The sequence below is a fragment of the Phyllopteryx taeniolatus genome, chromosome 9 (genome assembly GCF_024500385.1).
Source record: "Phyllopteryx taeniolatus isolate TA_2022b chromosome 9, UOR_Ptae_1.2, whole genome shotgun sequence".
Classification (NCBI taxonomy): domain Eukaryota; kingdom Metazoa; phylum Chordata; class Actinopteri; order Syngnathiformes; family Syngnathidae; genus Phyllopteryx; species Phyllopteryx taeniolatus.
This window is the reverse complement of record NC_084510.1, coordinates 17280729-17306343: the sequence shown is the minus strand read 5'-3', so window position 1 is coordinate 17306343 and position 25615 is coordinate 17280729. Positions and strand designations below refer to the sequence as shown.

The 25615-nt window shown below is 42.4% G+C and overlaps 1 protein-coding gene across 5 annotated transcripts; it reads right to left on the bottom strand.

Annotated features, from left to right (window-relative positions):
- Positions 1-184: 184 nt before the first annotated feature.
- Positions 185-25615, bottom strand: si:dkey-195m11.8 (fidgetin). Of its 5 annotated transcripts, XM_061785352.1 has the most exons (5): positions 25483-25615; positions 20150-20261; positions 19562-19643; positions 13284-13498; positions 185-2648 (listed from the first exon to the last, which is right to left on the bottom strand). In XM_061785352.1, exons 4-5 carry the CDS (start codon positions 13306-13308, stop codon positions 1504-1506), a joined length of 1170 nt encoding a protein of 389 aa, XP_061641336.1. In that variant the 5' UTR covers positions 13309-13498; positions 19562-19643; positions 20150-20261; positions 25483-25615; the 3' UTR covers positions 185-1503. The 5 variants fall into 5 exon arrangements, with proteins under 5 accessions (XP_061641336.1, XP_061641337.1, XP_061641339.1 ...); XM_061785353.1 differs by lacking the exons at positions 19562-19643; positions 25483-25615 and having other exon boundaries at positions 20150-20260; XM_061785355.1 differs by lacking the exons at positions 19562-19643; positions 20150-20261; positions 25483-25615 and adding an exon at positions 17714-17846.

Genomic DNA, 25615 nt, shown 5'->3' with positions numbered 1-25615 from the left:
GTTTTTTACTTACCCATTATGCGTGGTTTGTCCATAAAACCTTTCGCCCTGCTGCAAACTACATAAACTAACACATAACATCATTCATCTCTTCACCAAAATCTAAATAGGAATCTATACATGAAGAAAATATGTTTCATATATCTAAAAATGTCATCGATCTACATTATGGCATGTATTGTAGTTTCTAAAAAAAAAAAAAAAAAAAAAAAAAAATGAATTACATTCAACATTTCAGGCCCTGGTACAAATAGCCACTTTTATTCCCAGAGCAACAAAGCAGTGTGTACGTGTGTGTGCGTGTGTGTATGTGCGCGCGTGTCCATGCATGCGTGCGTGCACATGTGTGTGTGCGTTTTTGTGTATGTGCATTTTCACTGTTATTGTCAAAGGCCTTGTAAATTCCCTGAAGAGTTCAGAGTATGCTTTGCTTTTCGACAGCTCCAGTTTTGCTCCAAAGGGCTCCCGACAAGCACTCCAAAGGTAATAACATACATTCTTATTCATCATCATTCTGAGGTAACAATATTCTTCCTGAGTATTCAATAACATGACGATAAATCTTCCTTTCAAGAGGCAAAAATAAAGACAATGAATATCAGTAAAGTAAATCCAAGCAGGCCCATTTTGCGCATGTTTACATGCCACGTGCCAATGACCACAGCCACTCAATTACATTAAGTTCAGCAGTATGTTGCATGATTGTTGCTCATAGTTAAGACAAAATGTTGGCTGGATTCTTGTAGAAGTTTCAGAATAAGCCTCTTTGAACATCTGCATGCAAACAACGTGCCCCAAAGTTGCATACATTAAGTATACTGCCCAAAACACTTTGAAATGTCCAGGAATGATATCCTGTCGTAAAACAATTTAAAGGCCAGCTTTCCATAAGCAGCATGATTTGTATAAACAGGACAACAGTAGCATTGAACAGGTTGAAAACAAGAGGCAGGAAGCAAAAGAGGGTGGGGGGCACATTTAAGAACATTCATTTCCTCAAGCCTCTGAATCAGCTACTGTATGATTGTGCTGAAGTAGTACGGCAATCTCACCTTTTGAATTATTGCTCTCCCTACTTTTTGGTCAGAAATGATCTTTGTCGGCTGGTAGAGAACATTGCAGTCATGGGCCTATTAAAACTCATGGCCACATATAATAATTATGCCAACCCCCCAAAAAAGCAACATTTCCACGGTGCTGCCACAGTAGCAGAAAGGAATAAATAGATCCTGAGAGAAGCATACATTTCAACTTTCTTTATCTATGCAGAGAATTCCTTACCCTAACATTACATCATAAAATGCCCGTGTGTATCTTTGGGAAAACATGGAGAATGAAAAAGATGAGGTACTGTATAATAAACCTTAATCTTGTGCCCTCTTGTGGTTGCAGGTGATATTCAAACGTATCTGTTGATACTTGCAGTGTTCATCACCAACTGTTTTGGGGTTAAAACCCCTGGTTCCAAACACAAGGGAATCTTCTTAAAAGCCGTGTGGGTCATCAGTGGCCCCCGGTGGGGTCCTCCGCTTGGGTGTGTGATGCCGGTATCTTCATAGGCATCCTCTGATGAGAAAAGCTGTGCTCGCCGGCCGCGTTCTCTACCGCTAGGCGAGATGGGGGGCTGTAATCCCCTGTTCCGCGATAAGAGGGTGACATGAGGGGCTTCCCAGGTTTGTAGGGTTGCGGGTCTGAACCGGAACCGCTTCCGTCGTAGCCGTTGCCGTGCCCGTTGCCTTTGCTGAGGCCGTTCCCGTATTTTCTGTAGCGTGATCCCTCTACCTCGCCTCCCTCTTGTCCGTCTTCTCCCATCTCAAAGGCCTTGCGTTTCAGCGGTGCTCCAGACTCGGCGCCCCCCCCGAGGCTGTGCGACGGGTAGCTGTAACTACCCCCCACCATAGTGGGCCTGGGGGCCAGAGGAGTAGGGGCACTAATCCCTGGGGGTAAGTAGGAAGCACTGGGGTGGCTATAACTGGAAGAGAGGCTGTTTTGGGGGTAGCATCCTGGCGGGTAGTTGTAGACTGGAGTGCTGGCGCTGTAGCTGGGCACGAGAGTGGGTCCGGCCTGCAAAGAGTGAAGAGGGGCATGGGGAAGTGCTGTGCCTGGCTGAGGGCAGTATCCTGAGGACAGGTAGGTGCTGTTGTAGGCAGGAGGATAGTCCTGGGATGACGGGGCACTGCAGGAGCCAGCAGCACTGTAGCTTGGGTCGGTGGCCAAGTTACTGCTCACGACAGTCACACTTCCTGTGGTCGGGATGCCCACAGATCCTGAGCCCACCTTGGTGCCAGTTAGCGCTTCAAGTCCGGGGTAGCACTCGATGCCCTGGCTAAGAGCCCAGGGTTCCGATTCAGTTTTCAGAAAAGCTCCAGGCTCTGGGTAGGCCCCTGGAGCAGGACGCTCGTAGGGGAGCTCCAGTCCCGAGTACTTCTCCGCGTAGCGCTTGAGAAGCGAAGAAGCAGTAAGGGCTGATATGTCATCACTGGCCCATGGGTAACCTGTGTGAGCGTAATTTCGGCGAGCGGCAGAGGCGTAGGGCTCATGTTTGTGGGCAGACGGGGGTGAAGTGGTGGAGGTGACGTCTAGGTGCTGCTCAGGCCACTGAGTTATAGGGGCGGTGTGCTCCGGAGACCAGTGCATCTTCAATAGACCTGCAGAGAACTCTACAGTTAGTAAAATTTACATGACTGGCAGCGTGTGTTCAGTTCCCACTCAGTGACAGTGTGACTGTGAATGTTTCTACAGTATGTGTGCCCCGTGATTGACTGGTGACCAGTCCAAGGTGTGTCTCGCCTTTTGACCCAAGTCAGCTAGGATAGACTGTAAGCCTAATGAGGATATGGGTAATCAAAAAAATGATTTATACTTAGCAGACAATGGCAACATACACGTTTTGCAACTCAAAGATAAGAGACACAACTAACTACGATGTCTAACTTTATCTGTCACAATGAAACCCATAGACGCAGGTAAGCTAGGTTAGCTTAACAATTTAGCTAACCAATATCTGGTCAAACTTTAACTAAATTTCATGTCAGTTATGCATTTGATTGAAAAGACAATATAGTGATAGACAATACAGAGACTGGAAACTGGAAACTATACCATAAAAAATGTGTGAATGTGTTAGCATAAACATGTATAGCCTACATAGATGTTGTTGTGCTATATCTTCGTGTCCACCATATTTGATGTGGCAGAGGCCTACGTCATTTTTAATGATGACATGTTTACTTCCATATACTGTATATGCCAATATTTATCATCACAACAGTGTTACATAGGCCTACATTGTTGGAAAAAACAAAATATGTTTTCATTAGTCTATGACAAAAACATTTCATAAATTAATCAAAATAGAAGATGGGAATACTATTTTTGGAACGTGACAAAATCTCAGCTACTGTATAAAAACAGTATGAACACACAAATTGGAAAAAAATAATTACACGTCACATAAAGGTGTGACACGTGTTCTGCACAGCCCAAAACATTTTAGTGGGCCACCATGAATCCAACGTATTCCAGCAGGATTCAGTTGTCCAGATTAAAATAGGAATACTTTGCTTTCAAGAAGATTAGGAAGCAAAGAGTCACTCTGGTTAGCTGAGCATCATGTCAGCGCTTAGCCTGTGCTCTTCTACACCATCTCATTGAGGCAGGGGGGACAACTGCCCTAATCTTTATGAGAAGCTGCCAACATTGCCCCCAGCCTGGTCTCCACGGCGATAAGCCTCCATTGGCCGCAGCTCTGTTCTCTGCCTTTGCCTCTCTCACATTGGGGCCATTGTTGTCTCTCGGCGAGTCTCCTAGTCAACAAAGCCACCCCCACCAAGCGTATGATTTAATTCGGCCCAAACCTCAGGGGTGTGCTGGACAGGGGGCTGAGCGTGGGCGGGGTCATTTGTAGCGGGGAACCAGAGTCATGCTGCATGCTGACTGTAGCACTTAGTTCACTAGTGCAAAAAATGTGTTCATGTGTGATTATAGTATACACACACAAGCAGAAGGACCTGCTGGGGGACTGTCTTGACTGGTTTCTTCAGCCCTTGTCTACCTGACTAGCATTAGGCTGACATTCCATGCATTGCAGAGTATTTTAATCTGTACTGACTCCAGGCATGGCCCAGGGGGGCTTCTGTACAACAGCACAAGACAGTGCCCTAAAGTTACCGCTATGGAAGTGATTTTCTGTCTCATGATTGTGTCGGAAAACAACTGAAGAAATGGTATTTAAACCAACAGTTGTGACGATGCACAAACGGTTTGTATGATGAAATTATGCTTTATAGGGCAAGGAGAGATCTTTATTAATTTAGTTCAACGATGAATGATTAGGAAAAACGAAACATAAACATAAAAGTAAATGTATTATACTCCTAGAGCATTATTATAGTTTGTGTACATATCAATAGATGTTTTACTTACTTTTACTTTGCTGTGGTTTCCTTATCAAACGTCACATTAATGGTCATAGACTCCTTACATCATGATCAAGTTTGTAATTGTTCTAATCTTTTTTTTTTTTTTTTTTTACCTCTGCCAAGGAGGTTCTGTTTATGTTAATCTTCCAATTAATAATTATTTATACATTTAGAATACAGAAACTCGACATGCAGAAGTTGTGTGGCTATGAAGGTGTACAATTAGGACTGTTTGGCCTTGGAGGAAGTCTGCAGTCTATACTTCTAGTTCACTGCCTTTTTTTAAAGGAATTAAACACACACACTTGCTCATTCTACTTTGACGCTTTCTACATGCAGATTAGTGCCGGTTGTGTCACATGTCCACCAGGACCACCAGATGGGCCTCTAAACGGTCCACATGTTGATCCCAAATTAAATGATCCTTCAGCCCAATAATCCTGCTCATCCAACCCCGGGATGGCAGCGCTCTCGGCCATCAGAAGCCCCGCCCAGGATCGGAGAAATCCCTGCACTCTGGGGAATTCCTGATCATGGCGCTAACCCATACATAGGCAGCATAAACAGGCACAGGGTCACAAAATCGTACACAAACAAACACAAGTAAAAGGCAAAACAATGCTTCCCCATTCTTCAGTCAAAAACACATTCATATTGATGGAGGAGCATCTCCAGTGTTTTCTCACATTTCTATGACCATGTATTGATTGAGTCAATATTAGCACTTGACTTTGCTGAGGGAAGTCCACAGCAAAGCCTTTTGGGCCTCAGTCACGTGTGTTTTGCATCCCATAGCGATTATTTTACATATGGCCATCATCTTTATTCATTGTGCATAAATTAATAGAGATAACAGTGAAAAGGGAACACAAGTATGTTGGAGAGCAATATGTGGTCTCTTACTTAGCATCTTTAGTATAAAATGAAGGTCTCCTTAAGGAAGGAAATAAATGACATTGCTTTTCATGAATAGCATTCAATTTCCCAATTTGTAGCAATGTACAAAAACTTAGCAAAGCACTACATTCATATATCTAAACAGTGGAGGGCCAACACAGATTGCAGGCCAATAGTTTAAATCTACTTTCACCCGGTCTTTAACAGATGGCTCATAATCAATTAAAAGACATATTCGACCACAGCAATCTAGTGCGACCTGGAATCCTCATCAAAATTCTACAGAATGGAATTTAAAAACTGGGAGTGGATCACAGAGCTCAGACGCTGGGAGATCGAGTTGGAGTGTGTGCAGATTGGGAAAGTAGACTAATGAAGGATTAAAGGACATAGGCTTTATCTCAGTGGTGTCACAATCTGACACTCAGCGAGACAAACTGAAGAAAAGACCAGCACCACTGGAGGGGTTGTAACCTCCATCAAGTAATTGTGAGATATGGCGAAAGATCAATCTAAATATTAATCGTGGTGCAGCATAATACAACACATGTGCTGATTGATAGAAGGCATTATATCAACAGCGTTAAATGGCCCTCGAACACTGATTAAAATACTTCAACATTCAACCCCTGACAATTATTATCACTTGTCATATATTTATTGTGGTCATAATATTGTAGTACTGTGTATATTTGTGGTTTTAGCCGCACTATAATGGTCTTGCATAAATATCATTAGTTTATTACGTGCACACAAATATTTGTCCTTATAATTATTATTTTTTAAAATTTTGAAAATTAGGCACATCATTGATCTTATCCGACAATTACGGAGAAACAATCAACAAACAGCAAAGATGCTGGTAATTTCTAACATAATCTAGATCATTCTAATATAATATGCTTTTAGAACTTTTAGATGTGTCTGTAAATTGTAAATTAATACCTCACACACCAAGTCTTAGTCATCTCAAGATAACCATACCACTATATATAAATTCACTTTAAGTGAAAATGTGACCAGGGTACAAATCATCTTGTGCTACACTTAGCATGCAGTACAACCACCCCTAAAATGGTGCATGCCAACAGTTAACAGGTAAATAACTTCCACTTAAAAAAGACGACAAAGTTAATACCTTTCTGACAATCAAAACTGGGCATTAGCTTACCCAAGGCAGAATGTTTGATGCATTTTTTGCTACACTTCTTGTATTGAATCTTCGGACTAAAAATAAAAAAATGCAACTACTGTAGTTGTTGGAGAGATGCTAGTCTGCTTGCTGGTTACTGCAGAGGTGCCCTTGAGCAAGGCTTTGTCCCCACTGCCCCAACTCAGAGTAGGAGTTGAATTTCCCCTTGAAGGAAAATAAATATCGGAAATGAAAAACTCAATATTAAAATTAGATTTTGTACCTTCACAACCTGTATGTTACTGCTCCTTGCCTGATCAATACTTAAGAGACAGTATATCTAGGTTTTTTTTTTTTTTTTTTTTAAACTGACCAATTAACATTAATGGACATTGATGTCAATACTGTAATTCCGGCAGCTGTACTTTTACAGTCAACTCCACAAATTTTCCAATTCAGGTGAAATGTATTTCAATGTGCATATCAGCGACCCATTAAAAGTGGTGATGTGTGCTGGAGCATCAGACATCTGTGTTGGAGAGAGGGTGTGTATGTGTGTGCGGTGGAAGGCCGGTGGGGGTTAGCCCAGGAATTAGGAGGGATGAGTGAGGGAGCCCCGGCCCTAATCTAGCAACTGGTGTTGGCTTGGAACTTGTGGAGAGCCCTCCATTCTTGGCCACGCTTGGCTTAGCAGCAGACAAAGATGAGAACTAAGCCGGCTTGGTACTGTGACAGCTTTCCTTAATCAGTGTGATCATCATACAGTCATACTGCCAGTTTGATGCACATCACACATCTATGGGCGCACGGATCACGCCTTAACGGGAAATACCCACTCATGGTTCAGCAAAGTTTAACTAAATTGTGAATCGTGTACTGTGGTCATTTCCAGTTATTGGATTTAGGGCCTGCAAGCGTGTTAGTGATTGTTTTCTGGTAATGTAATACAATAAATTTTTCTAGGGGTACTCTATAAAGGCTTAATCAAGATTCAGTTTAGGCTCCGGAGATGTAGGTTTCTGCTATACCGACAGTATATGAAAGTGTAAGAGGAGGTCACAATATATAAACAAACAACCATTCACACTCATTCTCACCTATTGACAATTTAGAGTCTCCAATGAACCTGACATGCCTGTTTTGGAATGTTGGAGGAAGCCAGAGTACCCACAGAAAACCCAAACAAGCATAGAGAGAAAATGAAAACTCCACACAAGTTGGCCGGAGCCAGGATTTAAACCCCCAATCTCAGAACTATGAGGCAGATGTACTAACCAGTCGGCCACCATGCCGCCTAATATGATTATATTTCCCGTAATTATTTAATGAATTGGTATGGATGACATGTTTTTCTGTTCGTGCGAAAAAACACCAAGGGCTTCATTTTAGTGACCGGCGCCTTAAATCTGTGCGGAGGTGGGTTAGACTGGGTTTTCATAATTTCACAGACACACGTGAGCCGGCGTATTTAAAAGACGGACGTCTGCACCGTTGTGAGAGTGGACACAGCCGACTTCATTCGCCGCCAATCAAAGCGGCTCCTGTCATTCCCTTTAAAAACGACACAATGACAGCCTCGCATGGAGACATCTCTATGCGGAAGAGAATGCAGAGATCTGTGATTGACTGTAGCATTGTCACTGCTCTTGGCCCATGTGGCAACAGACAACGTGAGCGGGTACCCTTATTAAATACAGAATGAGCTGGGGATAACAGCTGGCAAATTAAATACGTCTAGGGACCTGATGCATCTATCACCATCCGGGGCACCCCCGATCGTTCATGTGCCCCTCAGTTGTGTGCCGGCCAGTGGGATGATTTAAAAAATATATTAATGATGATAATGATAATATTAATAATGTCCATCCATCCATCCATTTTCTGTACCGCTTATCCTCACTAGGGTCGCGGGCGTGCTGGAGCCGATCCCAGCTATCTTTGGGCAAGCGGCGGGGTACACCCCGAACTGGTCAACAGCCAATCGCAGGGCACATAAATAAACAACCATTTGCACTCAGATTCACACCTACGGGCAATTTAGAGTTTTCAATTAACCTACCATGCATGTTTTTGGGATGTGGGAAGAAACTGGAGTACCCTGAGAAAACCGAAACAGACACGGGGAGAACAAGCGAACTCCACACAGGCGGGACCGGGATTTGCACCCTGGTCCTCAGAACTGTGAGGCACATGTGCTAACCAGTCGTCAAACCGTGCCGCCGATTAATAATGTGTTCAATGAATGAATTTCTACAATAATTCACATATTTAAGAATAAAATACGTCTGACAGCCACCACACATTACAGCAGAGTTCACGTATCTGTCTGCCTGTGCTCCAAACAAATTCACCAAAATTGCATTAGACCAGCTTCTTCTACTTACTGTGCACAATTTAGAAGTGGTCCCAGCAGGTGTAAGTTTAGACTGACTTTTTGCCACCAAATTGTCACATGCGCCGGGCACATGTCCAAAGACACAGACTCGATGTGCCGGTACGTCCAGCTCGTCGTGGATGTCTGCCAAATGGGCAAACACACACAGTGAGCCTTGTACTTGCACAAAAGTTAAGATATGCCAGTTTTTGCACTCCGCCGCAAATAAACCAACTACAAAAATACAGCCAAGTATTTTCCTGAATTTGATCATTAAGCAGATAAAAATACAAATTTGTTGTTGTAGATCACAGCAACACATCATAATTTTGAATTTTGTAAGAAAAACATTTTAGATTTTGGTGGGGGTCACCACAGAGATACTAACTACTACTAATCAACTAATCATTTAAATAAAATTTCATGTTGTGGTTTCATCTTAAATAGCTTCCCTTCGACAACTCACACAACAACTTCGACTTTCGCATTGGGTGCCCGTTGCGCCAATCAAACGGGATCACTAATGTCATTTGACTCCAATTCACCAATCAGACGACACAAGGCAGTCACATGACCGCACACATAGCCTTCGCGAGCCAATCAAAATGACTCATTTTGGGGGGGAAAAACAACCGCGCAACTGTTTATTTTACAGACTCCAAAAAAACAACAGCTTTATCATCCAGCTCTTCAATTGTGAATGCCCAAACTTATTCCAGATATTCCAGCCCACTTCTAACTTGAGAAAACACCTTGTGGTAAGTTGCAGATGTTTCTATTGTTGTTTTGGCAGTGGATATGGCAAAAATTAGCACTATCCCTATGGTGTCGCACGCGCACACACAATCAATAAGTCTGTTCAGCAAACAGCTTCTTCATGAAGTCATTTCACCGAATAAAGCAAATAATATTTCTGTAGTGCCCAATGTATGTGTTGTTGGTTTTTGGGCAGTTAAAAATGTAAATGGTGGCAGGTGTGTGTTGACTCCCATATATTATTATTTTTTTAAATTTTATTTGATTATATTATATTAAACAAATCTGAAGTTACTCACAAGTTACTGTTTACTTGAGTAGTTTTTTCATTGAGTACTTTCTGACTTTACTTTTACTTGAGTTATATTATTCTAAAGTAACGGTACTCTTACTTGAGTACAATTTTACAATATTTGGCTACTAACTACCCACCTCTGCATATACTAACCTGTATTCCTCAAAAGTTGCATAAAACTGTTACTGGTATGTGCAATGATGTCACGCAAGATTTCAACATACTTTCAAAGCAAGAAGTGTCATTCTTCACCATACTTTGCATCACAGTTATTAAACGTGGAATTTTTAACTGTTTTTAAGAATTACAGTGGTTAACTCCTTTTCTCACTCGTACAATAGTTAAGAATATTAAAACATGAATTTCAGAACCACCTATACAGTTAATAAAGATTTTATGATTGGACATTCTATTACATAATTTTCAAAGTAATCACCAAAATAATACACCTTAAAGGTTGTTTTTAAATGAGTTTGTGCTCTCAGTCACCATGTAATATCCAAGAATGGCCCAAAGAATGAAAAGTGTAATCATAGATGTAAATACTAATGTGATTTGAATTTCACTTTAGTCGTATAACTATACAAGTTGTACTAGTAGTCCTGTGCCTTACAACATTACAGAAGACGACAGAACATGTTAAAAATGGAGGAGAAGCAGAAGGAGTTTACATGAACTGGTAGAATGGCACTTACACTATGGAATGTTTTTTTTTTTTTTTTTTTTAATGGAAGGCTGACCTGGAAGCAGCCATCATTCCAAGCTGTACCACCAATTCATTGATGTTGCCAGGTATTAAACTATGGAAGATAAATCATCCAATTAGTGTGATTAATCCATTTCATAGATGGAATGAGAGTGATCCAAGCATCAACATCTGATGAATGATGATGATGATTATTTTGTTTAAACCTAAATCTGGTAATGAGATCCATCCACATAACAATTTCACTCAAGTACAACATACGTTATGCAAGTCATGGATGTTTGCAGGAGCTAGGTGGACCTGTAGTCCACTGCATGGTCAATTTGAGTAATTAGGGGCTAATTAGATGAAAGTAGATGTGGGGGAAGGGTCTGAGAGGGAATGGGATTTGGGGGGTTGTGAAGCATCAGAAGTGGCTGTGGAAGGGGAAAAAAAACACACCCGCCGGGAGTTCTTGATGCTTATACTCCACTCCCAATAAACAAAAGTCTTCCATTTCCAACAGGATGGACATTTGCACAGCACGTCTCAAGTGAAGCGGGCCTTTTGCTCTAGCGGTGTTCGGCAGGCAAACAGACAGAGAGACTCTTGGTCATCTTTCAGATGAGTCAGGCTGCTGGAATGCCAGGAATCTAACCTGCGATCTATTTACACAGCACATATCCTCTCTCTGTCCATGCGCTACACACGTACTGTCCACTTCCACAGAGGGGGACTGTACTTGTACAAAGTACTGATAAATGGCCTCCCCCGCCCCCTGCCCGAGTTTGCACATTACTGGGTCATTTGGGCTAGTTAAAGACTTCACACTACTGTGTTGAGCAATACAAAACACATCAGTGGGAGCACAGGGATATTAATGAAGAAAGCAATATATTCCCTTTGCAGCGTTATCTCCTTTTGCTTGTAGAGGGGGCTGCATTGTTATGTAAGCAGTGAGCAGAGTCCAACATGAGGAGCCAAAGTAAATGAAGGAGCTTTGGGGAGAGGAAAAAAAACCTCCCTCTACTTTCTTCTTTTGCTCCAAGTCTGCACAGGCCACAATCCACTGTATTATGTCATAATTGGATTTTACACAAAGCCTCAATCATTGGAACGTTTGCACTAAAACAACCCTGAATTAAGCTCACAGCAATCAATATTGTTTTCTATTGCTTCGATTTTCTACTTCAGCTTTATTTCCCTCCTTTCTGAAAGCAGCCTCTTTCTCTTGGCACTATTGTAAAAGACGACTGTGTCCGAGCCTGTGTGGTCAGTTTTCCCTTCCCCCATCCCTTCAGCTCTCGCTCTCTCTCTCTCACACACACATGCACGCATGCACACGCACGCATGCACATGCACACACACACACACTCACATGTGGCAGAGGCCGCCCTGGCCCCCTTTTGCTTATTGTGTCCACTCATATATCAGGCTGCAGCTGACCAGTCCCTCCTCACGTCCTCTCCATCTGCCCTTTGCTGTGCTCTTTTTGCTCCTTTCATCACCACATCTTTGCCATGACACCTAATGAGGACCTAAGATGTGCTACAATTTGCTTAACAAGCTGCTTTAATTGTGTGTGTGTAGGCGGAGGACACATTAACGTGTGCTTCTATACACAACTAATGAGAGGCTGTTGACACCATCTTAGTAACAATCCAGCCTACATTCACACAATCGCTTCACCCTGGCAACTGGCCGCTAAAAAGAGCTAACAGTAACATCACTCTCTTGATGTCACATTGTGATAAAGATGACCTGCAATTAGAAGTGGTCCTCGTATTTGGACTCTTTAAGACTGCACAGTGGTGCAAACAAGAAGTGCAACCATGCAATTAAAACAGCAGCGGCAGTTTAAAAAAGAAAAGAAAAAAAGAAATGAGAAAAAAATCTCAGAAGAAGATGTGAATCTTTTTTGGAGGGAGGAATGTGACAGATGCATGCGAGCACTACTTGTGTCTAGCCTAAAAAAGTCCCTCCTCCCTGAAATACCCTTTTACCATCTTACATTTCTCATCTCTCCCTGGCATTACTCTCTGAAAATGTGAAAATAAATTCCTGTTGCATTATTCCAATCAGGTTAGCAGCGTAATCATGTTAAAGCTAGCCTTAATCAATAGTCCAATAAATCAATATAAGCATGTTCATCAGCCTGGATAGCAACCTCTTCTGATTACAACAAACATGAGGGAGTATTGCACAGGACTGTTTAAATGTGATATTTAGACCTATCATATGATTTCAGTTTCATAGGATTTTACATGCATAGACAATATTTCTGATTTTATATTTGGCCTTAAAAGTTTAGTGAAAAAAAAAAACATCCCCTGGAATAATTAGGAATTGTTACATATCCACCACCAAATCTTTTCTGTGAGAGCACAGACATCTTATTGTCTGAGTGAGTGTCTAAACAAACGTCACAATATTCACACAGAGGGGCTGAAAAAAAGAGGGGAAGCTGCACACTTTCTGTGAAATTCCTCAATCCAAAGCCTGGAGACTCAGCTGTAAAATCCATTAGCATGTCTGTCCTGTCTACAGGACTTCCAGAAGACCCCCTTGTTTTCCTCTGCTGCCACAAGATGAGATAACGGTGCTTAATTAGGAGTCCAAAACACAAGATGTACAGAACTAATGCTTTTTATCTATTTTTTTTGTATGCCACATGGACATGAGGCTTAGGAGGTCTCCATTTGAACATATTCATGCAAACTTACTGTAAGGGGTGACAGAACTGAGCATTCTGCAGCCCTGGCCCCAGGTAAGGAGGACAGGACCAGGTCCACTGGGTGCTAGTGAGAGCACCGCTGCATGCTGCAGGACCCCCCCGGGCTGCGGTCGGTTGGGCGGATGCGAGCTGGGCTAGTGAGCGGACCCCTGCACCTTTCCATGGTTCATCTCACACCTGGAGGCGGCTGGGACACACGGCCACCTGAGGAACGCGCACACGCCAATGTCAGAGCCATTAGACACACGGAGAGACTGGCTCGTCAATTTCTATTGATGCAACTCATTGAAGGGAAGAACGGGATATGTACAGGAACTGCTTTCTAAAACTATTCTTAAAAAGTGACTGTTACATTGTCTTGTAAACTAACACACACACAATTATATATATATATATATATATATATATATATATATATATATATATACACACACACACATATTTGCATGCCTACGGTTTTGGCCAACAATTTTGCATATGTGAGATGAAGAGAGTAGCTAAATGCTCTAAAAGACAGAGAGGACTTGTACACTCTGACCACAAAACCACACGGTCAGTTGGCAGGCATTCAGTTCCTAATCCTTTAAAAGACCAGATGCACCGCAAAGCAAACAACAACACCAAAAAAGATCACAACACATTTACATGTCCAACCCTTTTTCGAGAAAATAAAAATAGTCACATTATGAAGAATGTATTCAAAATGATTATGAGCTAACATGTCCAGTCTCAACTCCTTTCCCTCCCCTGGATTGACCTACGCAGTGGGAATGCCATGGAGGAATAAGCAACAGCATGTATAGCAGAATCCTAAAATACATGGGACAGACCATATAACATGAGGAGTGCAAAACTGAAAATTGAAAAGCTGACAAGACCTTTAATGCTGAAAGTTAGTAGATGATTACTTACCTGATCATACCTGCATTTGCTTGCCAAATATTTGAAAAAGTAATCCACTACAATCCACAAAACAAGCGGGGAGTCCGAGAGAGAGTGTGTGTGTGTGCGTGTGTGCGAGTGTGTGTGTGCACTCCCTTCTGGGACCATATCTTTCTCTCCTCCACTCCCTCGATCGCCCTTCAGCCTCCCAACCCTCCCTCCCTCCCTCCCTCCCTGGCCTAGTGACAACAGAGCAACACATACATCCCCTCCCCCAACTGCACAAACCCTCCCCCTCTTTTGTTAAAACTATTTCAGCACAAAAAGAGAGAGAGAGAGAGAGAGAGAGAGAGAGAGAGAGAGAAAGTGACCAATCATGCTATGTCAGAGAAGAGCCAGATTCCCCCTGAAGTGCATAAATATGTGCATGCATGCTTATGAATGTGTGTGCGCATGTGTGTGCGCGTGTGCATGCATGCTACGCTTTGGAACACTTTGATGAATGAGCACGTATGAGGGACACACACGACTGAAAAATAGTGAATTTTCTCCTTGGCTGACCACATGAGAAGTTCAGTTATTGTCAATGACTTCTATTGATCAGTTGCATTGATCTTAGTATTGTTGGGTGGGTGGGGTTGCAACAACCATGTCAATATTACCTAATTCCTGATGTACCCCATCCCCCTACACACATGCACGGACAAGAGCAAATGACCTCAGCTTTGGCCTCAAACATTCGACTGTGGGTTAATTTCCTCACCTGTAAGTCACCAAGATCCATTCCCTTCCTATACGTAAACACATTGTTTTTAATCTCCATTTGTTCATGTCTTCCCCCAGTCTAGTGTCCTCTATTTTGCTTAGCGCCTCAAACGTGGAAACACAGCTGTGGTTCTGCATTTAGAGTTATGGTGTAGGCGGGACAACCCGGTCAACTCCTCATGTTACTCCGCTGTAAACAGTCACAGCTCAGCAGTACACACTCCAAACACAACACCAGGCCCTCCGCCAACACACACACACACACACACACACACAGTACGTATGTTGCTATGGACAATAGTTCACTAGTATTTGTCATTGCACAAGGGTGTATTTATACTTCTTTTTTTTTTTTTTTTTTTAAGGTTGGGTGATAAATTTAATTTTGCTCCCCTAAAGATATTACTGGTGAAGGAAGGATTTATCCATCCACTCATTTTGTATACTGCTTATCTTCATTAAGGGTACAACCCGAACTGGTTGCCAGCCAATGGCAGGGCATGGCAAATTTAGACAACAAGCTCCCATTCACACCTAAGGACAATTTAGAGTCTTCAATGAACCTGACATGCGTGTTTCTGGGATGTGTGAGGAAGCCGCAGTGCCCAAACCCACGGATATGAGGCGGGATTCAAACCCCAAACCTCAGCTCTGTGAGACAGACGTGCTAACCACTATTACACTGTGCCACTAGAGGGAATTATAATCTATTTTCTTCTTATGATTATTTTCAAACATGGTCGTCTGACGAGAAGCAGATAAGGTCAAGCCGTAATTTCATCAGCACTTTACCATGTATACTGTATTTGTTCTTCAAATTATATATGCATGTCCAAAACATAGGCTGGTTTTGTATGCATCAACGAGGAAGTATGGTGGCCTTCAAGGACTAATTGCATTTGGTAAAACTCCTCATCTTGACGTTTCCCTAACATGGTCAATACCAACAATGTGTCATGTGTTTGCCTTAGGTTTAATTTTCAGTGGTCCAATATAACACTGTATTCTAATTAAGTCTGTATTGCACTGTATTCTAATTAAGTCTGTATTGATTATTTTCACACATCTATCTGAGTAATTAGGTTGACTTTGAATGTAACACTGAAATGTGTACCAACTGAAATTAAATTGTGGTTTGCAATTGTGTTGGTGCATGTCGCATGTTCCAATATTCATTTTGATCTGAAAATTGTATTTTAAAACCAAACTGTTCATGAACATTTCACAGAACTCTTATAAGTGCACTATTTACAAGGTACAGTCTGGATAAAATTCTGATTGGGGTGTGTTAAGATTGTAGATTCTGCCCTGTTCATGGCCCGATCTAGTCCAAAAGCACTTTGGCTTGAATAGACACCATTGAAATGTTTGGAAGTGTTGGGTTGCTATAAGACCTTTTATCAGGTGCCTCAAATGAGTCATGTCTCATGAAGCACTCAGCTTTTTCACATTTACGTGCTTTGCTGAGGACACTGAAAAAAGCAAAAAAAAAAAAAAAAAAAAGCCTCACTGTTGTTTTCCATGGAAGGAAACAATGCATCTAAACAATCCCACAATGTGCTGCAGGGGCTGTTCTTTTCATCGTAGATAAGGCAGCGTTAAGCTGAAGCTTCCAGATGTGCTCTCTTGTTACAGAAAAGGCACCTCCTCGTGTCGCCATGTGGCCCAAAGCAGGTCACTGGAACAAGCTGGAGGAGGGGTGGGGGGGTGGGGGGGGGGGGGGTTAAAGGCTACAAAGACGCGTGTACACCTATGAGAAGGCTGGAGTTTACGCCACAAAGTGCCTTTGCTTGCTGTGGACAGTGTGCAGCAAATGCACTTCAGAACACAAGTATTGACACAGACACACACATAAGGCCATGGTGCAAACCGCACATGGTAACTCTACCCTTGGTCCTTTTGGGCCTGTGGGTGGGATAGGTCACATGATAGTACCCTGGAGAAGCTCAGCTGTTTGCCACTCTAATTCTGTCTCAAGCAGCTGAGCACTGGCCCACTGCTCCACTGAACTGTCCCAGTAATTATAATAGGACGTGCATGTGCTCATGTACGCGTGCTTGCATGCGTGTGCGTTTGTGTGCATGAGTGAGAAGGGGGTTAAACACAACACACAAATCTTTCTTTAAACTGGACTGCCTTAATACAAATGTCATGCCTAGCAGCGCAGTTGTTGTGCATGACGAATCATGTAAAGGGTGAAATGTGCAACAGCAAAAGAAAAGAAGGGAGCAAACAGGAACAGGATATCTGATAAAAGAAGAGGAAATGTAATGGAAATGCACCACTGTGTCACTGCAGTGAAATGATAAGGCTTTTTTCATTATATTAGTATTATGAACAGCTTATAACTTTTAAGATGATCATTAAACACATACACTACATATATGCATATTAGGGTTGGGGCAGTACACGGTAACCCACGGTACAGTCCCTACATCGGTTTTTGGGCCACGGTTCGGTACATTTTCGGTACCTGTTTTGAGCATAAAGAGAAAAAATTGTTCCCCTCCCAAAATGAACACTTTATTGTGCTTGTCATCAAAAACTGAATTTTGTAGTGTCCTGAATAATATGACTTATTTCCAATGGCGGGCAGTAAGGTTGGGACCAGGGCCTTCAGTGACCTAATCCACCTTTTAATAACACCATCACATCACAACAATAATGTACATAAATCCTACACATGTATAACTATGTGTGGCAAAGAAGAGACAGAGGCATTCCCCATATTTCAAAAACATTAAAACTTTAAATAAAATACATCATACTCACTGGAAATTCTGATGGAGATGCAGCAGACATTCCTTTTCTCCTGCCTGCTTGTGTAAGATAGCTCATACATACTGCTCCAAAATCATTTTCTGGGTTGAAAACAAGCCTGACAAGAATATGTTGGTTGACCAAGCTCCACAAAGTCAGGTTCTTTTTCAGTCACAAACTCAGCTCAACCAATCAGAGGACTCTTTAGCTGAACCAATCAGAAGGCGGGAAAAATACCGTGACTCAGCCTGCGTGAAGGTGCACAGTGGTGAATCTAAAATCTGATTGGTTAGACCATTTCAATGGTTGTGTGTGTGTTTGATTTGGTTGATGCCAACACTTGGGATTCTGAAGGCCATGGGCAGAATACATTTACATGGCAACACATTGAAGTTGAACTCCGATTGGACAAAAAACAAAAATCTACAGCTACAGCACTGTACATTACTGGAAGCTGAGCAAAGCAGCCAATACATGCTATGAATTGAAGACAAAATACTGTTGGAAATGAATTAATATGTATTATTATATATATTATATATATATTTTACAAAAGACTGTTGTAAATAAATTCATCCATCCATCCATTTTCTGAGCCGCTTATCCTCACAAGGGTAGCGGAAGTGCTGGAGCCTATCCCAGCAATCATCGGGCAGGAGGCGGGGTACACCCTGAACTGGTTGCCAGCCAATCGCAGGGCACATATAAACAAACAACCATTCGCACTCACATTCACACCTACGGGCAATTTAGAGTCTTCAATTAACCTACCATGCATGTTTTGGGGATGTGGGAGGAAACCGGAGTGCCCGGAGAAAACCGACGCAGGCACGGGGAGAACATGAAAACTCCACAAAGGCGGGGCCGGGGATTGAACCCCGGTCCTCAGAACTGTGAGGCAGACGCTCTAACCAGTCATCCACGTGCCGCTAAATTAATAATAATTCATAAATATATATTATACATATGTTATACTATATTATTAATAATATATTACTAATTTGATTAAGTTGTAATTGTAGTTCAGTGATAGCGTTTAGGCCAGCAGAGAAGGCTCTGAAAGCCCTCATGTCACAAAACTGCTTATTTGAAGTGAACCGTTACTTAAGCGCAATTCTTCTGAATGGATAAAATTGCCTCTTATTTACGGTGGCCGAGACAGGTCACAACAGTTGTAAACACCACAACACAAGACATTAAAACCACAACACAGCAACATCGAGCTCCAATGGAAATAACTGCGGGACTCCTACTGATTTTATAATTAATCCGGGTTACCGGGGACTCCTATTGCCGACGGACCAAGTGACTGAGGTGGGCTTCCCTTTATCTTTAAAAAGAAAACATCTATTAAAAATGATCCTAAAGAAATTGGAATTGTTGGAATAATAACTAAATACCTCACCTGCATTTTATATGAAGTAGACTGACTTTGCTCCTGAAATATTGACTCTTTTAGCCTTCTGTGAATAGACGATGCAAGGCGTCCTCATTGTAGTTTGTAGCTTAAATGTTCAGGCTTGAAATCAGGCAGATTGACAGAGTGAAACTAGCTGCTAAAGAGTTTGCCATAAAAAGCTAAAAACGCAAACAATGAATCTATATGAGATTCGCATTAGTCTGCACAATTAGCAAGCCGTCTCCAACTATTAGCATGCATCAAATTAGCTTGTAGCCTACATCTCACGAAAGAAGCGATTTTCAGATTTTCCCTGTCAGGGGTCGCCACAACAGCGAGTCACTCGCATGATTCGTTTGGCACAGTTTTTACAAAACCCATGTCCCTAGTAACTTCACAAACTTGTTTTTAACTGCACATTTGCACATGAAATTACTTAACAAACGATATACAATACTTACAGGCGTCACTTCTGTGTCTCTATCATCTGCGTGCACACGAGTCACACGTCACATGACTCACAACACTTCCAGTTCTACGGTGCTTGCGGCAAAATAAAAGCATTAGTTTCAAAATACGGGTCTGTTTGTATAAATGCACTAAAACTTGCCTGACAAGCAGAACATTCCACGTGGGCCGGATTGGTCAGCGTAACGGGCCGGTTCTAGCCCGCGCGCCATACACTCCTTGACACGCTTGGTGTAATACGTCTCTGTCTGTGGTATATATATATATATATATATATTTATAAAGCTGTTTTGAATGCAATTACATTGTGCAAGTGTACCTAATGAAGTGTCCAGATACAGTATCTGGTACATGGACGTTAGTAAATATCAGTAGGCTATTACTAGTGGTGATGTTTTGGTTGTGTCATTTGCAGTTTTAGTGCATGAGAAACAATACTTAATTTAAAAAAAATAATAACCACGAGAGGAGCTGCATATCCATACACACATGCACAGCAGCACGTGTGTGGAATAAGGCCCATGTCGTTCTTGTGCACGTTCCCCATCATCAAGTGCAGAATGTCGATTAGCTGAACTCACTTGCCAAGTCCTCTGTGTCCCCTTGAGGTTTAATGGCATCTCTGTCTCAATGATCTCCAAATTATAGACGACAGTAGTCTCACATAGGCAGCTTTATGTGCAAAGAGTTGTGCTGAGGAGGAAAAACAGGGCAAAAGGAAGTTCGGAATCACAGTGTTTCATCTTCAAAACAGCCTTGTTGCACTTCCCTTTTAAACACATGCACACACGCACACACACGCAAACACAAACACACAACAGCATTGCCATGCTCCATGTTAAGAGTGGCTTATTGTTCTCAGATATAGAGGACACAATATCCCAGCCTGGTAATAGAGGTTAGATTAATTGCTGACAAATCTGTATTCAGCAGTTCCTTTTTGCTCCGCGTGACAGATTTATGACAGAGATTGATGGAGGGGTGGACCAGCCAGGAGCCGCCTCTGTTCACTGAGAAAAGAGCACCACAGCTCACTGGGTCCAACAGCGAACGAGAGGCAAATAAGATTTATTTGGTCGGAGGCGCTTACACACATGCTGTCTTTGAGCTCGATATTAATTTATGTTCTTGATACTTTGTGACGTCACAAATAGATGTCGTTGTCATTATTGCAGTTTTTAATAGAAGACAAAGTATGCAATTAAATAATAGTGTTCCCTTGTTTTTCGCGGTTAATGGGGACCAGAACCCCCCGCGAAAGGCGAAAAACCACGAGGTAGGATTTGCCCCCAAACTCATAGGAATTTTCGTGGATGTGTATGTGGGTACCAGAATGTTTCAAATATCTAAACAGTATTTATACTTTACATATTTGAGACAAAGATTACAACAGTCCACGTATTTACTTAAATCTTTTAATTATAAAACATTATACAGTAATTAATTACTCATTGTCTTTTCCCTGCAATCACCAATCCACAATGCCAATGCAGCTTCCATTTTCACAATTCTCTTATTACGCGGAGTTACCACACGGTTCGCTTCCTTATTGAAAGTTATTGAAGCAGTTTTGCGGATGTTTGCTTCCTCTTTCTTTATGTACCGCACTGTAGATTCATTCACGCCATAATGGCGTGCCACAGATGCATAACTTCTGCCCTTTTTGATCAAATCTAAAAGTTTCACTTTTTCGCTGATTGTCATCATCTTCTTCTTCCTCTTGGGCGCCCCGGAGGAAGCTTTCGCAGTGGCACAGCGCTTCGGCGGCATTGTAAGGGCTTGCTTAACTAATCAAAAAAATGATCGCTTAAACAAAAAAAGTTATTGTGACCACAACAGCGTGGACGAGACTGGCGAGACACAACAAGGGAAGATGCTGGGTGAGGCTACGATGATGGGCAGCCAATCAGCTCACGGGATAAATCCACTGATGCTCTCATTGGTCGATGTCGCGCCGGTAACCAATCACGCGCCTTGTATGAGTGCCCGTACAGTACAGGCAAGTACAAAGCCTCTGCGTCAACTCATCTCTTTGTTTGGCATGCAGGGAAACCTTCTCTCGCGCGCATCAACATGAAACAACGCGTCTTTCCACAATATGGCTGTATTTTTTGTTTTTTTTCGTTTTATGAATATTTTGGAAAAACCCGCGAAGCACTGAAGCAGCAAAACGCAAAGCGCGAAGTGGCGAGGGAACATCCATCCATCCATCCATTATCTGAGCCGCTTCTCCTCACTAGGGTCGCGGGCGTGCTGGAGCCTATCCCAGCTGTCATCGGGCAGGAGGCGGGGTACATCCTGAACTGGTTGCCAGCCAATCGCAGGGCACATAGAAACAAACAACCATTCACACTCACAGTCATGCCTACGGGCAATTTAGAGTCTCCAATTAATGCATGTTTTTGGGATGTGGGAGGAAACCAGACTGCCCGGAGAAAACCCGCGCAGGTACGGGGAGAACATGCAAACTCCACAAAGGCGGGGACAGGGATTGAACCCCGCACCTCAGAACTGTGAGGCTGACGCTCTAACCAGTCGGACACCGTGCCGCCGGCGAGGGAACACTGTATACTCAATTAGCATCTTTTTAAAAAAAATAAAAGCTTGGAAGCATTCACCAGAAAACATATCTTAGGAGCTATTTGAAAGTTATGATAATGATACGGCCTAACCCCACAATTGCGTTGAAATTATGGAGAAATACTACAAAATCATTTAAGGGGGTTTCAGATTGGTTTTAGGGGGGTTAAGACACTAAAATTTCGGACTAACAACATACAACCAAATTAGTTTTTGGGGGGGGTTTAACAACATTTTACAGGGGCTGAAGCCCCCCCCCCCTCCAAAAAAAAGGCCTAGCGACGCCACCGGCTGATAGTCAGCTGGGATTGGCTCCAGTTGAACCCGTGACCCTGATGAGGACAAGCGATATACTGTAGAAAATGGATGGGTTTTGAAGCAGATGGACATAGGTAGAATGCAAGGGACATGCAGCAAAGGGAATGTCAGTCACGTCACTTTGCTGGTCTCTGTTTAAACTCTGAGGTGAAAAGGCATCTAAAACGTCTCGTGCACCCCACTCCTCCCCCGTGATGTCACGGCCAACCTCGTATCTGATTGGCCGAGGCCAAGGCCCGCCAGCTGTTTGCAATCAGCAGTATTGGGAGGAGGGATCACATGACACCCTCGGGCTCAGCGTGCACATTTAGATATACATAAAGGGTGCTGTGCATCTTTAACCCGGTAGCCCTTCCTTCCCACAGGCTATTCCTTTGCAGCGAGGATCACCTCCAGATGTGCACTCTAGGGTCCAGTGCGGGGGAGGGGGGCACCGAAGGAGGGAAGCAGATGGTTTGAAATCCTGCCAGTGTAGACAAGAAATAGACAAGATGGGAATGATGGGAACAAATGTTCTTGAAAGGATTGTGTCTGCCCCCTAGTGGTACATCCATCCATCGTCAATAGTGAGGGTGTGCTGCCTATCCCAACTGACTTGGGCGAGAGACAGAGTACACACTGGACTGGTCGCCAGTCAATTACGTCCCAAAAGTCCATCTATCCATCCATTTTCTGAGCCGCTTCTCCTCACTAGGATCGCGGATGTGCTGGAGCCTATCCCAGCTGTCATCGGGCAGGAGGCGGGGTACACCCTGAACTGGTTGCCAGCCAATCGCAGAGCACATACAAACAAACAACAATCCGCACTCACATTCACACCTAGGGGCAATTTAGAGTCTCCAATTAATGGATGTTTTTGGGATGTGGGAGGAAACCGGAGTGCCCAGAGAAAACCCACGCAGGCACGGGGAGAACATGCAAACTCCACACAGGCAGGGCCGGGGATTGAACCCGGGTCCTCAGAACTGTGAGGCTGACGCTCTAACCAGTCGCCCACCGTGCCGCGTCCCAAAAGTCAACATTAAAAAAAAATAAAAAGAGAAACTGTCTTAAAGTACTGTAATATTTTCTTCTCAACTTTTTTTCTAAGAGCTCAGTTTACATTAGTATATCAATGTTTTATTTTTGGACAGCAGTATTTTTTCTAACAAAATAATAATAAATTATTAGCATTTTATATTCAATATAAAACAAATATTAGCCCTAATAAACATTGTGTTATCAACCAGTTCCACGCAATTTTATTTTGTTAGGTAAGCAATATTTAGTCACACACACACACACACTTAAATTTACTCTATAAACATATACATTAGTGATTGTGTCTAATTAGTAAAACACTGAATACTTTGCTTAACAAACGACAATTTTGTACAATGATGAAAAAAATGCCAACTATAGTTTACAGACATGCAAACACCAAAGGCATGAAAAAGGTGCCAAAAAAAAAATTGTAGGGGCCCCCGCAGAGATTTTTTTTTTAATTTTAACATAAATTAAGCAATCTGGAAGACTCTGAAGAGTACAATAAGGCAAAAATAAACACATTTTCTTCACGCAGAAAAAAACTGCTCAAGTACATGTTGATGTACAAATTTAAGATTCAAATTAAATTTCCCTCATTTCTTTGCTTTTGTGTTCTAGCCTCCAACTTGAGCCAGTCCCATCTCCACCTGCACCTGATGCCTGTTTCAAGCTGTGCCACATGAATAGCATCCTCCTCTTTAAGCAATCTCATTCTGGAAAAGAATTTACTAAAATCATTGTCTGTTTCACTTCATTTTTCGCTAATACCAACTTCAAAGGTTAATCGCAAATGCATCCTCCAGGAAAATATTAAGTACAATATTTTTCTGTTTTTATTGGCTATTTCCTGCCATTGGCTGGCAACCAGTTCAGGGTGTACCCCGCCTCCTGCCCGATGACAGCTGGGATAGGCTCCAGCACGCCCGCGACCCTAGTGAGGAGAAGCGGCTCAGAAAATGGATGGATGGATATTGGCTATTTCTGAATTTGAAGTTAGTTCATTCTGTGTTGTGACATAATCCTTAACAGCACTCCGTTGCTCAATACATTTAACCTTAACATCAGTAGACTAATTAGATCATTGCAGCGGCGTTTCCTAATTAATACAAAATGTACTAGCGGATCAGCTTTTGTCGCCGATATTACGTGTGCTTCGCGGTTCTGCTGTGACCACAACCAGGGCCACGACCCGCAGCACCTCAACGCGAAAATATAAAAAACCAGCGCAACAAATACGACACTGGCTAATCTGATGAGCAAAAATTTTGCTTAAACGTAAGAGTAGCAATAGAGGATGTTTGCTCCAGAGGTGGGTAGAGTAGCCAAACATTGTCCTCAACTAAGAGTACTGTTACTTGACAATAATGTGACTCGAGTAAAAGTAAAGTCATCCTCCAAAGAATTACTTCAGTAAGAGTAACAAGTACACAGTGAAATTATTACTCAAGTACTGAGTAAATAGTGAGTAACTTCTGATTTTTTTTAACCACAGCATGAACATCAGTTAAAAAAAAAAAAGAAAAAAAAAGTGAACGTGCATATTTTGATGTTGCTGTGTGTGTGTATGCACTGTCAAAACTACAGAACTACAAAAAGAATCTGCAATTTACCGCACGGTGTTTTCTTCCACGTTTGGTCAGACAAATACTACAATACATGAAAGCTGTTGTTTTTGTTTGTCTAATGTAAACAAGAGTAGCAGGCCGTTGCCTTCATGGTAACGACAACCTTCCCAACATGGCCGCCACGTACGCACGACGATCAGCGGGCAGGCCTATCTATTGTCAATACCTATGTCCGGGAAGCCCAATGGAAGTCGGTATGTGAGGTCATGTGATTTTCTTGTGTTGTTTGATTGGATTTACGCAAACAGCGCTCGATGCGGAAATCGAAGTCGGACTCTCGCGCAGGAAATAGTTGATAAATAAGCAGTAATTGATAAATAAAAGTAGCAAGCGACATTTATATCATTGTAACGGAGTAAAAGTACCGTGACTTATTAACAGCAGAAGCGGCGGAAATATTTTCCTGGTCTCGTCAACTCCTGTGACTTGGAGCGCACAGGCGGAACCTCAGTCCGCATATGAGTCCGCCGCGGAGTAATATTCATAATTACATCTGTG

Bases quoted from the DNA above. Each gene is read 5' to 3' on its own strand.
- si:dkey-195m11.8 (XM_061785352.1), bottom strand. From the start codon at position 13,308: ATGCTCAGTTCTGTCACCCCTTACA. The intron at 2,649-13,283 runs GTAAGTTTGCAT...AGTTCTCTGCAG, and splicing joins CAGTTCTGTCACCCCTTACA to GTCTATTGAAGATGCACTGG.